This window comes from Carassius gibelio, chromosome A21 (assembly GCF_023724105.1).
Source record: "Carassius gibelio isolate Cgi1373 ecotype wild population from Czech Republic chromosome A21, carGib1.2-hapl.c, whole genome shotgun sequence".
Classification (NCBI taxonomy): domain Eukaryota; kingdom Metazoa; phylum Chordata; class Actinopteri; order Cypriniformes; family Cyprinidae; genus Carassius; species Carassius gibelio.
Genome location: NC_068391.1, coordinates 10572752 through 10586508, shown reverse-complemented (window position 1 = coordinate 10586508; position 13757 = coordinate 10572752). Strand labels below are relative to the sequence as shown.

The 13757-nt window shown below is 37.8% G+C and overlaps 1 protein-coding gene across 1 annotated transcript; it reads left to right on the top strand.

Moving 5' to 3' along the window:
• Positions 1-5207: 5207 nt before the first annotated feature.
• On the top strand, positions 5208-6152 carry LOC127942290 (olfactory receptor 52Z1P-like). The gene has a single exon (XM_052537969.1). The coding sequence runs from the start codon at positions 5208-5210 to the stop codon at positions 6150-6152; it is 945 nt and encodes a 314-aa protein (XP_052393929.1).
• Positions 6153-13757: the final 7605 nt, after the last annotated feature.

Sequence of the window (13757 nt, the reverse complement as noted above, 5' to 3'; positions counted from 1 at the left end):
AACTGTTTTAAAATATCACCTCCACGTATTGATTTTTTTATAATTTCAATGCCCTGAATTCTCAAAGATGAAGGGTCACTATGGTGTATTTCTTTATAGTGTTTGGCCATAGGGTAATCTTCGTTATTGACTGTAATTGCGTATTTGTGTTCATAAAACCGCTCTTTTAGTTTTCTTTTAGTTTTCTTTTTAGTTTTCTTTTAGTTCTGCCCACATAGAAGCACCCACATGGGCATTGTAGGCGGTAGACCACGTATTCAGAGTTACAGTTAATAAAACCATTAGTCTTAAATTCTCTCTGCATTCTCAGATTGGCCATAGGGTAATCTTCGTTATTGACTCTAATTGCGTATTTGTGTTCATAAAACCGCTCTTTTAGTTTTCTTTTAGTTCTGCCCACATAGAAACACCCACATGGGCATTGTAGGCGGTAGACCACATATTCAGAGTTACAGTTAATAAAACAATTAGTCTTAAATTCTCTCTGCGTTCTCAGATTACAAAAAGTCTTACTTTGAATGAGTAGCTCACAATGACTGCAAGATCCACAACTATAGGTTCCCCACAACCCTTTTTCTAGCCATGTTTTTTGTCTAGGACCTGGAAGGTAACTTCTTACAAGTTTGTCCCTTATGGATGGTGCCTTCTTGAACACAGTCATAGGCGGCTCTGGAAAAACTTATTTCAGAATAGAATCACTGAATTAACCCCCAATTGGACTTAATAATTTGTTTAATTTCAGAGGCACTACTACTATATTGGGTAACAAAGACAGGTCTAGAGTTGTTTTTAGACATGTCTTTCCTCTGCTTTTTTTTCTTTAGTAGATCAGAGCATGTTGTGGAGCGTGCTTTTATTATTGCTTTTTCTATTATCCTTGGTGAGTAGCCCCTAGCCCTGAACCTTAATTTCATATCTTGAGCCTGCATTTTGAAATCAGAGTCATTATTGCAGATGCGTCTAAGACGCTGAAATTGTCCAAAAGGAATGTTATCCTCAATAAAGGGTTTCTGTCTGTGCTTTTCCTATATATTGTTGTGTGCAAAAGATTATTGTCATCTATGGAGATAGTCAAGTCCAAAAAATTAATTGATTTTATTGAATGTTCAATTGATAGTTTTATATTAGGGTTAGTTGTATTGATGTACTCATGAAAATGCAAAAGTTCTTCCTCATTCCCAGACCAGACAAAGAGGATATCATCAATAAAGCATCCCCAAAATACTATCTTGTCACAGAATTTGTTACTAGATCGATTATATATGTATTGCTCTTCCCAGTGACCTAAAAATAAATTGGCATAGTTAGGAGCAAAACATGCACCCATCGCTGTGCCCTTGAGCTGTCTAAAGAAATAGTCTTGGAAGAGGAACACATTATAATGTAAAATCCATTCTGTTAGAGAAAGTAAAAAATGGTTGGGTGGTGATGTCTCCGACCTATGTAACAAATAATGTAAGGCTGATAGGCCTTCCTGGTGGTCAATATTGGTATATAGAGAGGCTACATCTAGAGTCACCAAATACAAATTTTTGACATTTGTGATATTCATAAGTTTACATAGCACATCAGTAGTGTCTTCAATGAAAGAAGGGAGATCCCACACTAGAGGTTTTATAAAAAAAATCCACAAATTGGGAGCAGGGCTCAGTCAAAGATCCATTGCCTGAGATAATGGGTCTACCCGCAGGTTGTTCTAAATTCTTATGGATCTTCGGCAACATGTAGAAACATGGCATTTGGGGATTCTCATTCATTAGAAAAGCAAATTCATTGTCTGAGATCCATTTTTGGTCTCTACCAAAGGATAAAATGTCCCTCAGTTCGTTTTTCATTTTTACAATTGGATTTCTCTGCAATTGTTCATAATAAATATTATCTCCTAGTTGTCTTTGTGCTTCAATAATACATGAACATTTATCCATTACTACAACTGCACCCCCTTTGTCAGCAGGCTTTATTATTATCTGCTCATTCTTTGTTAGAGAATGCACTGCATCTCTTTTGCGTTTTGAAAGATTGTGTTTTATTCTGTTCTGTCTTTTGTCAAACATATTGTCTACGTCATGAGAAACCTTTGTGGTAAAAGCAATCAAGGTGTGATTAGAACTCTTGGCATAAAGTTTGACTTAGGCTTAAAATGTCTATTGGCATCATGAGTGGTATCAAAGTTCAACTCAGGTGTGCTATTCAAGAGTTTATTCGATTGATAGTACCATACCTTCAAATGAAGGTTTCTGTAGAACCTAAAAAGGTCCACCTTAGTTTTAAATGCATTAGCTTCACTTGTAGGGGAAATAGTCAATCCTTTTGATAGCATATTCTTCTTGAGTTAATATATATTTTGAAATATTAATTACCGTGCATTCTTCTTTTGGTTCCGAAGATTCCAACGTGGTTTTTGAAGAACTTGACAGACCTCTCCCTCTTTTGTTTTTTTTTCTTCTTCTTCCTCCTCCCTTCCAAGTCGATTGTCGACCTCGAGCTGTTGAGTGTGGTTGGTCCTCCAAAAAATCCTTGGACATGTGTGTAACATCAGATTCCTCACCACTTGTACTTAGGTTGAAGGACACAAATCGTTGACGGCGTTTTGGTCTTGTAATTTCTTTCCATTGGTAGACGTTGCCATCTTTGTAGTCTCTCTCATCCCTCTTGAATTTTTTCAGCTTATACTTATACTGTATGCTTATAGAGGTCAGTCAAGTTCTTCAAAAACCACGTTGGAATCTTCAGAAAAAGAAAAAGGAAATTACATATTTACATGTTGTTTGTCACTGGTACAAATTTTAACACATTTATGAATGTCAGATGGTATTACAAACAATTTTGTACAGTCTAAATAACCTGTATTCTTCATTATTTATTAATTCATGATTGTTCAATTGTTCATAATTGAAGCATAGGCAAAATTATAAGAATAAAACCAAGCAAGAATAACCCAGAATCACAAAAAAGTTAACACATAAATGGTAAAAATGACTATATTTTGGGTTTTCTCAACAACCCATCCTGCTGGGTTAAAATGTGTAAACCAGCATGCTGGGTTCTGTCCAATATTTATCCAGTGCTGGGTTGCCAATTGGTTTGTTTTTATCCCAGCCATTTTTAGAGTCTGAAGCTCAGTTTGAAACCATATATGCAATTTCCGAAGGTTTCTAAATTATTAACCTGATCAAAACTGCTGAAAAACAAGCATGTTGTATACAGTCCACTACTTTTATTCTGTCATCTGACTGATAATTGATCATCTTTTAGCTAATACATTTTAGTTAAATTCTATAATGTCAACTGTCACAGAACTCCAGACATATGACACTAGATGTTATGAACCAAATCAGCAGGTATTTATTGCACAGATGTAGAGTAATAGCAGTTAAATACATGATCAGGTATGTCAGTGATGGAGTAACAGTTTTAATGATGTCTTTGTAGGTTCAGCACGGCCATATGGGAGCAGACAAGAGTATTTATGAAGACATTGGAGGTCGCTGGAGATAATGTTAAAGATCACAGAGGTGGATGTTGGAGGTTGCTGCATATAAAGCTGGAAATCACTGGAGATAACGCTGGAGATCACAGGAGTTAAAGTTCATATGATGAGATTTAAATTTTTCCTTTCTCTTTGGAGTGTTTCAAATTCTTGGTGCATAAATTAAGAAGATGTGTAAAGTTGCAAAGACTAAAGTCTCAAAACCAAAGAGATATTCTTTATCAAAGTTAAGAGTCAACCACGCCTTTCTAAAAATCATGTCTACGTCATGATGTGGGAAGATTTGCATAACACCGCCCAAATGTTCATGCAAAGAAAGAAGGTGTAACTATTGTTCTTGCTGTTGCCGCTGCAGCCATGCTGTGGAGTCGCTGTGTGTTTTGTTGTGAAACCGAAATTACTTTGTTTCGCCTTCTAAAACAGGACACAACTAGAAATCGGTGGTTAAGTTGTATTTACAACACTGTTCCAGAAAAGTTCCACCTAAATATTCAGATGTGTGCAATGTAAGTAACTCTGTAAGTAAGTTATTTATATTTAAAAAAATTGCCAATGATGATTCAAACTTGAGTTTTGAGCATTGTAGAGTAACGCTTGTTGTTGTTTCTCCAATCACAAATGCACCCATGGTTTTATGTTTACACAGTGCAATACAAAGCACGTAAAAAAAACAGTATACGTCTTTATAATCAGTAATCATGTGCCCACTGAATGCAACAAATGCCTTGTTTGTAATGTTTTTTTTTGGTTTTGTCTTGTCTAGTGATGTCCAGAGCAAGGATCATTCTATTTAACCAAATCTTCTTAGTGAACCAGTCAAACCTGAATCATTTGAAACGGTTTGCATCTCCAGTACGCAATAATCTACAAATTACTTAAGGTATTCGGTTTCTAAACATGCCTGACACTCCCTCTGATGCGAAAATAAACAAATATACTGAGTTATTCAGTTACTCCTTATAGTACATTGACTGAACTGCTAAAAGAGAACTGATGATGGGATGTGCATGAGCAGAGCAGCTGGACCGAGCTTTGTCCTGCTGGGAGACGGCATTACAGTATGTTAAGGGGCGTAACAATTCCATCACACGCTTGAGGCATTTAGCCGACACACTGGATAGCTGGCCAATCAGAGTACACCTTGCTTTTTTAGAACAATTAGCTTTGTAAAAATCTATGCGTATTGGAAACAATAATGTACATTATGTGGAAACTTTTTTTTGACTTAAAGTTGACGAAAGAGATCGCTGGTGATAACAATGGAGATCACAGGAGTAAACTCTGGAGATCGCTGGAGATCACAGAATTTCTTTCTATATTTATTTTATGTCAGGCTTTAACGGTACAATAAATGTAGAATAAATAAAAAAAGGTTAATCAGGAAGAATACACAGAAGAATACTACACACAGAGAAACTCATCATCATGTGATCTGAAACCCCAAGACAGCCATCCAAAGTTATACACAATGCTCTATATAAACAGCATGAATGCACAGTAAAGTAAGTGCCGTGATGTGTTATTCATTTGTGTTGTTCATTTGATTTGAACTATTTGGACTACTGTTTGTAGGCATTTTAACTTTACGCTTTGTCTGGATTACTAGAAGCACCTAGAGACAATGAAGACTGAATCTAAAAAAAGTAACATTTTAATCTAAATATTGTGTTTACAGTTTAATTACACAATTACAAATATTGTGTTGAACATTATAAATATGAAAAACTCATCAGTTGTGTCATTGATAATACTGGAAGCCTTTTACAGAATGGAGGACCTGAAATATCTATACATTGTCATCTTTTTCATGTTATACATGCTTGTACTCTTTGCAAACCTCACTGTGATCTTTGTCGTTATTAGCAACAAAGTGCTTCATAAACCAATGCACATCTTTCTTTGTAACTTGGCTGTAAATGGCATCTATGGTAGCACAGCTTTGCTTCCCCCCATGCTATCTACTTTAATGTCTCCTTTTCATGTGGTATCTCTGGCATGCTGTAAGGCTCAAACTTACTTCCTGCACACATATGTTATCATAGAGTTCACCATTTTGTCAGTGATGTGCTATGATCGCTATGTGGCCATCTGCTATCCACTGCAGTATCACACTATTATGACGATCACAAAAGTGTATAAACTAATAGTTTTCTCATGGGGTTATCCTTTAGTGGCATTCGCATTGTTTTTTATTCTGACTCTGCGCTTGACACAATGTAGAAACATTATAGGGCGAGTCTACTGCTCCAACTATTCTCTTGTCAAACTGTCCTGTGATGACACAAATGTTGTGAGTACTATTGGACTGGTTTCTGTTGTTGTATACACTTTTCCTCAGCTTGTGATGACTTTCTATTCATATGGACATATTCTTAAAATATGCTTTACTGCAACTAAAGAGTCTAAAATAAAAGCACTGAAGACCTGCACTCCACACTTATTTGCAATAATGAACTATAGTGTGGGATGTTTTTTTGAAATTGTACAAAGTCGCTTTGACACAAGTTATCTCCCATTTGAAACACAAATATTTATGTCACTTTATTTCTTGATATTTCCTCCTATTCTGAATCCAGCCATTTATGGGCTGAGTATTCAGGCTCTGAGAAGCAATATTTTTCGACTTTGTGGCTCTAAGAATAAGATACTGCCTTTAATGTAGGATCTTTGTTATTTTCTAGGTTAAAAAAAAAATGCATGTTTTCAAATGTTTCATTGTGTCAGTTAAACTTACGTTCCTAAAAATTTTTAAGTAAGTGATATCTGAATTATGCTGAGGTCTCCACGCAAGATGATATGTTGCCCTCCGAAAGCAGTAGTCAGGAAACAGTGTAATGAACACTGATTGTCACGATTCAAAAAAACAAGTAATTCAACAAAGTTTGGTGTTCTGTTCTTCTCCTAACTGAGAGATATGGGAGAAAAAAAGAGAAGTTCATGGATATGGGTTGATTCAGTAAATGGTGCTAGCAGGTATTGTGCAGAGGCTGGAAAGTCATCAAAAGGCACTCCAGTGAAACCGTCCATCCCAAGAAAGACTAAGGAAATATCAATTAAGACACATACAAGTAAATTTACCAGTAATAAATTAACTTGTGTCTGTTTTTCTCAGGGATTGCCAAGGCCAGACTCCCATTTCAGCTTGAAAGCAATGTCAGGTTAAACAATGCAGCCAAGAACAAAAATAATAAAAAACAATTACTTCTAAAGCTGTTGTATAATGTTGTTTATTTGCCTTGCCTTGCAATGTTATGGCTGTCATGTAGTATCCTATACTGGAGTGTTAGAAAATGTATTACAGTAATTACTAAATGAATTTGTCCATATAATTATAATAGAATTACCACAGCAAATGACCATTCATAAGTTACAATTTACTATAGTACCTTTACTAAACTCTTGTTCAAAACACAATAGTATTTAAAATGGAAATTGTATTACTTTTTCTAGAATACGTTTTCTGTAATATTTTTTCATGTTTCATGTGGGTAGCCAGATATCATTTATCAGGGTTAAAAGATCTGGGATCTCTTAAATTATCTTCAACTTCCAAAATATTTTGACAACATTTTTAAACAACAGATGGCAAATAAAGACAAATCACAATAAACAGCTTATTTCCATATATATATATATATATTAGGGATGCACGATATTGGATTTTGGCAGATATTCGATATGCCGATATTTTCTAAATAATTTTGGCCGATGCCGATACCGATATCGATATATATACAAATATATACTGATATATTTACAAATATATACTGATATATTTAAACTTTAATTTTACTGAAGAGAAATCCATGTATCTCTTCTGTACTGATTCTACCATAAATTTATTATTTTACAAATGTAGACAGACATTCACATCTGAAAAACAGGTCAATTATTTCACTTGGAGAATATCGGTTTGGCTCATCGGCAGAAATATTCATATCGGCCGATACCGATAATGGTCATTTTAAGCTTTTATCGGCCGATACCGATGTTGTGCCGATATTATCGTGCATCCCTAATATATATATATATATATATATATATATATATATATATATATATATATATATATATATATATATATATATACTCAAAATAAAAGTGGAATCAATGAAATTATATTTATTCTAAAACTCAGTATGCTTATAGTTTTTGAACCATCTCAAGTTACAACAAGTTACAAATTTAAGATTTTTTTTTTTGGGGGGGGGGGTTAAGTTTTATTCATCCAGGGATATTAGCCTAAACAAAAATTACAAACTGTTGTTCTTTCCTTTGAATATATATTCATTGTCATATTTATTTGAAAGTGTGTTTCTCGTTAAGCAATTTTCTATTTCAGCATCTATTGATAACCTTTTACCTATTACTCTTTCGACGTCACGTCAGTGACTGACAAATTGGGATATCGCTTCGATAGACCAATCTACTTTGAGTGTAAATTAAACGAGCCAATGCATATTGGCATGCAATTATTGCATCTAGCTGCCACTGATCACAGAGTGAGTGTTATAAGGCAGCAGGTGCAATGCATAACAGCTTTTCGATTCTGCGCCGAGTGACAACATCACTCTGCTCCATCCAAGTGTCTTCAGTGAGCTATGAGTTCAGTGTGCTCTTGAAAGCTTTTGGTGTTGGCGGTATGGCGCTTCAGCAGTGGTCGTTGCTGTGTCGAGTGGGTTGCGCACTTCAGGCTGCACTAGCCCCTGTTATGCTGCAAGAGGCCATTCTCTTGTGCGCCCCAGCACATGAAAGAACATTTCCCTAAAAAGCCATTTCTCTAAAAGGGCAATAAATGGGTGCGTCTTTGTAAAGATAACGGATCATCCTTATAAGGATTTCATCCATGCGTTTCTGGGTGTGGTCATTACCTGGTGATGGTCACGATCGCTGCCTCATGTGTCTGGGCATCAAGCACTCTGAGGTGGCCTTTGTGGATGAGTCATCTTCCCACTGCGGGAAGATGACTATGTCAGAGCTGCCAACCAGGCTCGCTACCTTAAGTGGAGTCCCATTACCGCTGCCATGATCTCGGGCTCGTTCTGGCAGCCGACAGACGAGAACCACTTCCAGCAGTAGTGTGTGTGGTGGCAAACTCCACAGGAAACCAACCCGCTGGGGACCATCACTCCTCCAGCACATCTGATCCAGTGGAGTGACCCACGGAATGCATTGGGCCCTCTTCAATGAGTGTACCATTTGTATCTATTGGACCTCCATTGGAGCAGTAAGGGGGTATACAGGGGTTCCTCCAGTGGAGCGGTCAGTTGCAATGCAGTTGCATTCTAAGACCACCTCCACTCGACAGGGCAAACCATGCCTCCCCTCCCTGGTCTGTAGGTATTCCCTGGCCTGTCCGGTGATGCTTACAGTATATAGCCTGTGGAGAAGCTGCTAAGGTGGTTTGTAGCACCCTATCCTGACAGGCTCTATCTCTGGGTCCCAGGAGGTCACGAAGAGTCACGGACGGCCAAGCACTGGACCACCTGCTTCGCCAGATTGGCAGATGCAGACAGTTTGAGAGCATCAACAAAGGCTCTACTCATGCACCCTCTGTCAACCTGTGGAACTAGGTGAGCCTTGCACCCCACACTCACACCCCTCTCCTGCCCTTCTGACTGTCCCTGTATCCCCGTGTCTACACGAAGCTCGCAAAAGGGGCTCTAGTTCCCCTCAGAGAGCAAGGTGTTCGCATCCTCAACTATCTAGACGATTGGCTTATACTTGCACAGTCTCAGGTTCAGTTGTGCAAACACAGGGACTTGACGATCTGGCACCTCAGCCTGTTGGGCCTTCGGGGTTAACTGGGGAAAGATCTCACCCACGCAGAGGATCTCTTTTCTCAGTATGGAGTTGGACTTGGTTGAACAGACAGCATGCCTTAAAAAGGAACATGCACGGTCGTTGCTAGCCTGCTTAAATACATTCAGGGGCAGGACAACGGCCCCACTGAAACTTTTTCAGAGGCTGCTGGGGCATTTGACGGCCGCAGTGATACTTACACTGCTCAGCCTGTTACATATGAGACTGCTCCAGCACTGGCTTTATGGCCGAGTCCCGAGGTGGGCGTGGAAGCGTGGCATTCACCGGGTCCAAATTACAGCAGCCTGTCGTCAAACCCTAACCTGTGTTCAGCACTTACGTTCCTCTGGGCAGGGGTACCCCTAGAACATGTTGTGGTTTACATGGATGCCTCCACCACTGGCTGGGGGGGGGGGCACATACAATACAACGGGCATGCAGTCAGAAGTTTCTGAGGTCACTTCGTGCTATTCAAATTCAGAGCCTGCACAACCATACAGCCGATAAGCTTTCTCAAGCAATGCTCCCGGGAGAATGGTGACTCCATCCCCAGATGGTCCAGCTCATTTGGAGACATTTCGGAGCTGCTAAGGTAGACCTGTTTGCCTCTCCAGAGACCCCTCATTCAGCCCCCTGGACTTTGCCCAGTATCTGTGTGAGAAGGCCAGTGCATGCGTGCCAAATGAGAGGTCTCAGGAGAGGCAAACAGGTCTACCATAAGCGCCCTTTGAGACGGTTCAAGGCAAGGCATACTGCTGACAGCTCTAGGCAATTGATGTGCCAATGCAGCTGCGGGCCCGTCCAAACCCCTGATACTGCATGCCCATTGCAGGTGGCCACCCCAGCCAATGGTGGAAGTAGCGAAAACCATCACTTTGGCAAGAGCACCATCTACGAGACATGCTTATTCCTGGGGCTTATGCCCTGGAGGAGGCAGACCCAGCCCTGGCTTTGCTCTGTCCTGTCCGAGCATTAAGATGCTACATAGACATGGACTGGGTGATGTCCTACACGTTCGCTAGATTCTCACCTCAAACGTGTAGTGGCACTGAGAGGCCCCGGTTAGTGTCGGCTTGCTAAAACTGCTCCAGAGTGTCCATACTGTAGACCCTGTTGAGATCCTCCATCACCCTTGGGAGCTGGATGAGGCGTTCCATATTGAGACCTAAGTGGTACTCGTATGTGTCTAGTCCACGGTATAGCCTTAGAGCCCGCGTTTCACCGGCAGACTTCTGCCTTCCCAAGAGGGTTACAATCACTTCCTAAACGGCTGCTATATGTGTATTAGCTTCTGAAAACTCCTTTGGGAAGGATGGGGTTTCCACAGTGTCCAGGTTCTCAGTGGAATGGATATGTATTGCACCTGTTGCCTTAATATACTCATGCTGTCATCAGCGGCAGCTGGAATGCCAATATGCATTGGCACATTTAGTTCACACGCAAAGTAGATTGGTCTATCGAAGCAATAACCCAATGCTCCCTCCAAGAAACGAGGGTTACCATAACCGAGACGTTATGTCAGCTGATAACTACAATTTAAGATTTTATAACATTTAATATAATGTGTATTTAAATTACACCTGAGTAATAAACACTGTAAAAAATTTCTTGTTGTTTTTACAAAAACTTTTTGGCAGCTGTGGTTGCCAGAATAATTTTGTAAAAATACAGAAAACTGTAAACACATTTACGTCAAAAACTGTTAATTTTACAATATAAAGCTGTAATTTACAAACAAGAAAATGTGAATATAAACCAGTAAATTCAACAACACACAAAATTAAATCTGTTTTGTACCTTGAAAATACTGACAACCACCATAATAATAAAGATGGTACTGTATAAGAGAAAGCCACATGAAGTATCAAAGCTCATCACAAGTAGCTTCACCACAAGCAGAAGTATATATTAACATATAGAAGGTGCACATTTATGGAAACACAAAACACCATCATGGTAACACACGTGATACTTAAATAATGCAAAAAACTTTCATTAAGCAACAGAAGATGTAACATAAAGCTCAAATGTACATAACTGATAACAAGAACTATTTAAAAACATGATTATTTAAACAAAATACTTTCAAACGTGGAGTGTCACGCAGGGAATTCTGGGAATATCAGTTTACAGTTTTAGACTGTAAATTATACATTGATTTGTTCTTTTTTTACTTCTAAAAGCTGTATAATTAACAGAATTTTACTGTAAATTTACATTAAATGCTTTGTTAGATCTTTTACAGTTTTTCCCTGTATATAGTACGGGAACTTACTGTTAACCTATTATCAGTTTTTTTTCCGTAGCGTTTTTACAAAATTTTACAGTTAAAATTACACTTATTTTTTACAGTGAAGCTATCAATAAAGTTTATCAACATGATAAGTAAGCATGACTTGCACTTTCTTGCTGTTGTCCGGTTTAGAGGAGGAGCAGCTTCGCACTGAGCAAATACTGAATGTCCAAGAAAATAACATTTCAAAGCTCAACAGAAGACTCTTTATTTCATGACTTAATGGGATACTCCAGACCAAAATGAAAATTCAGTCATTATTCAGTTTCATTCCAAACCTGTGAAAGTTTAGTTTATTTTTCGGAACACAATTTTAAAAACTTTTGGATGAAAAATGGGAGGCTTGTGACTGGACCATTAACTGCCAAGTAAATTACACTGTCAAGGTCCAGAAAACTATGAAAGACATTGTCAGAATAGTTGATCTGCAATCCGTGGTTCAATGAAAAAGGACTAAATTTGGGTCATATCTCAGTGTAACTTTATATAAACTCACAACAACATATATATCTCCCATATATATGAAAACCTACAGTGAATAGGCTATACTTAGGCTACAGTAGATCCCCTATCATTAAATTGTTCATTTGATCCAAATATGTGTATTATTATTTTTTAAATTCACTAAGTAAATGTTAATGTATAGTTTTTTTTTTTTTTTCAAAAACATTAATTCAGTTGTCTCCTGTAGGCTATGTATGCAGACCAACAGTGAATATTTACAGATATTTTAATCTATAGTGCAGATCATCTGATATCTTAATGTAATCTTTATATTTAAATTCACACACAAAATAAACAACAACAAAACTCTCAATTAGTCCATTTCTATAGACGGGACCAGTTTCAAGTGTTGGTTTAATAATTTTACAGTACATCCTCCTTCCCCTACTTGACACATCAGGAACAACAGAGGCGTAAAACTGTCTGGAACGTGAAGCTGTCTGGGCCAAAAGTCTGCCTGCTGCTGTATAGGACTTAACAGCAGACTAGAAACCCACAATGTCCAAAAGAGTGGCTGTAGTTACAGAGCAAAGGCATCAGACAAAAAAAAAGGTTTCAATGGAGATATTGTCCTTACTGCACGGAATGAGAAACTGGGACAAGGGGCGGTTGCTGGCTGCAGTCTGAAGAATGCAAAAAAAAAAAAAATTAATCTTCTATCAACTTGATATATTTGACAAAGGAAGCTCTCTGAAACTGAAAAGGTTTCTGGAGGAGAAGTACGGCAGCCTGGATTTTCTTATTAACAGTTGCCTTCAAACGTTAGATTCAAATACCTATATTTCAACTGAGAAGTGTCAGAGAACAATTAAAATATTTTTCAATTAAAACATTCTATATATAATAGATTTAATTTGTAAGGGATAATGCAATGCTAGCTGCTCTCTGCTTCGCATTGGGGGGTTGTCGTGCATTAAAATCGTTTGATGCATGGTTAGCTGCATTATATTCGCTTATACCATGATCATTTGCCAGCATTGACAACTAAAAGCTGTTGTTTGATTGTTTGAATGATGTTTACAGTGCAATATTTGAGGTTAAAAATGATGGTTGTTTTCATCAGTTACGTCTCTTTACGTCGCTAGCAAATTAACACAGACATTAAATATTGTGTTAAGACCACATTTATTCAAATTTATTTGAATGAATTTCCATTGCATATTTAGTTTGTCAAAACATTTGTGAACTTGTGCTCTTAAATAGTATCCATTTAAATTATTTGTAGTAAGACTGACTGCCTTCACATTCTTCATGCTCAAAGGTTATTTCTCCTTAAGTCATGTGCTTATTTAAGGATACTTAAAGCATTCAACAGATAATTATTTACTGTATTATAGAATACTGATTACTGTGCTCTGCAATTACAGTGCACAATCCACAGTCATACCCACCTCAACACTTCTGATCACATGAAGTAAAACACCAGTGATGTTATGCAAGCTTTTGTTGGTTCAAACTCTGCTCTTGAGAAATCAAAGCCATCATAAAGCAATTTGTAGAACAGTCCAGCTAATAAACTGGTAATGTAACCAGTGTAAAAGGTACAGTATATCTTAAACCATATTGGCCATCAGAAAGTAGTTATCACTGCAGAGAATGTAATATAGGATTTTTGTAATGTATCTTAACTATTACTCTACCAACTGGCAGATTAAAGTTTGGCATATG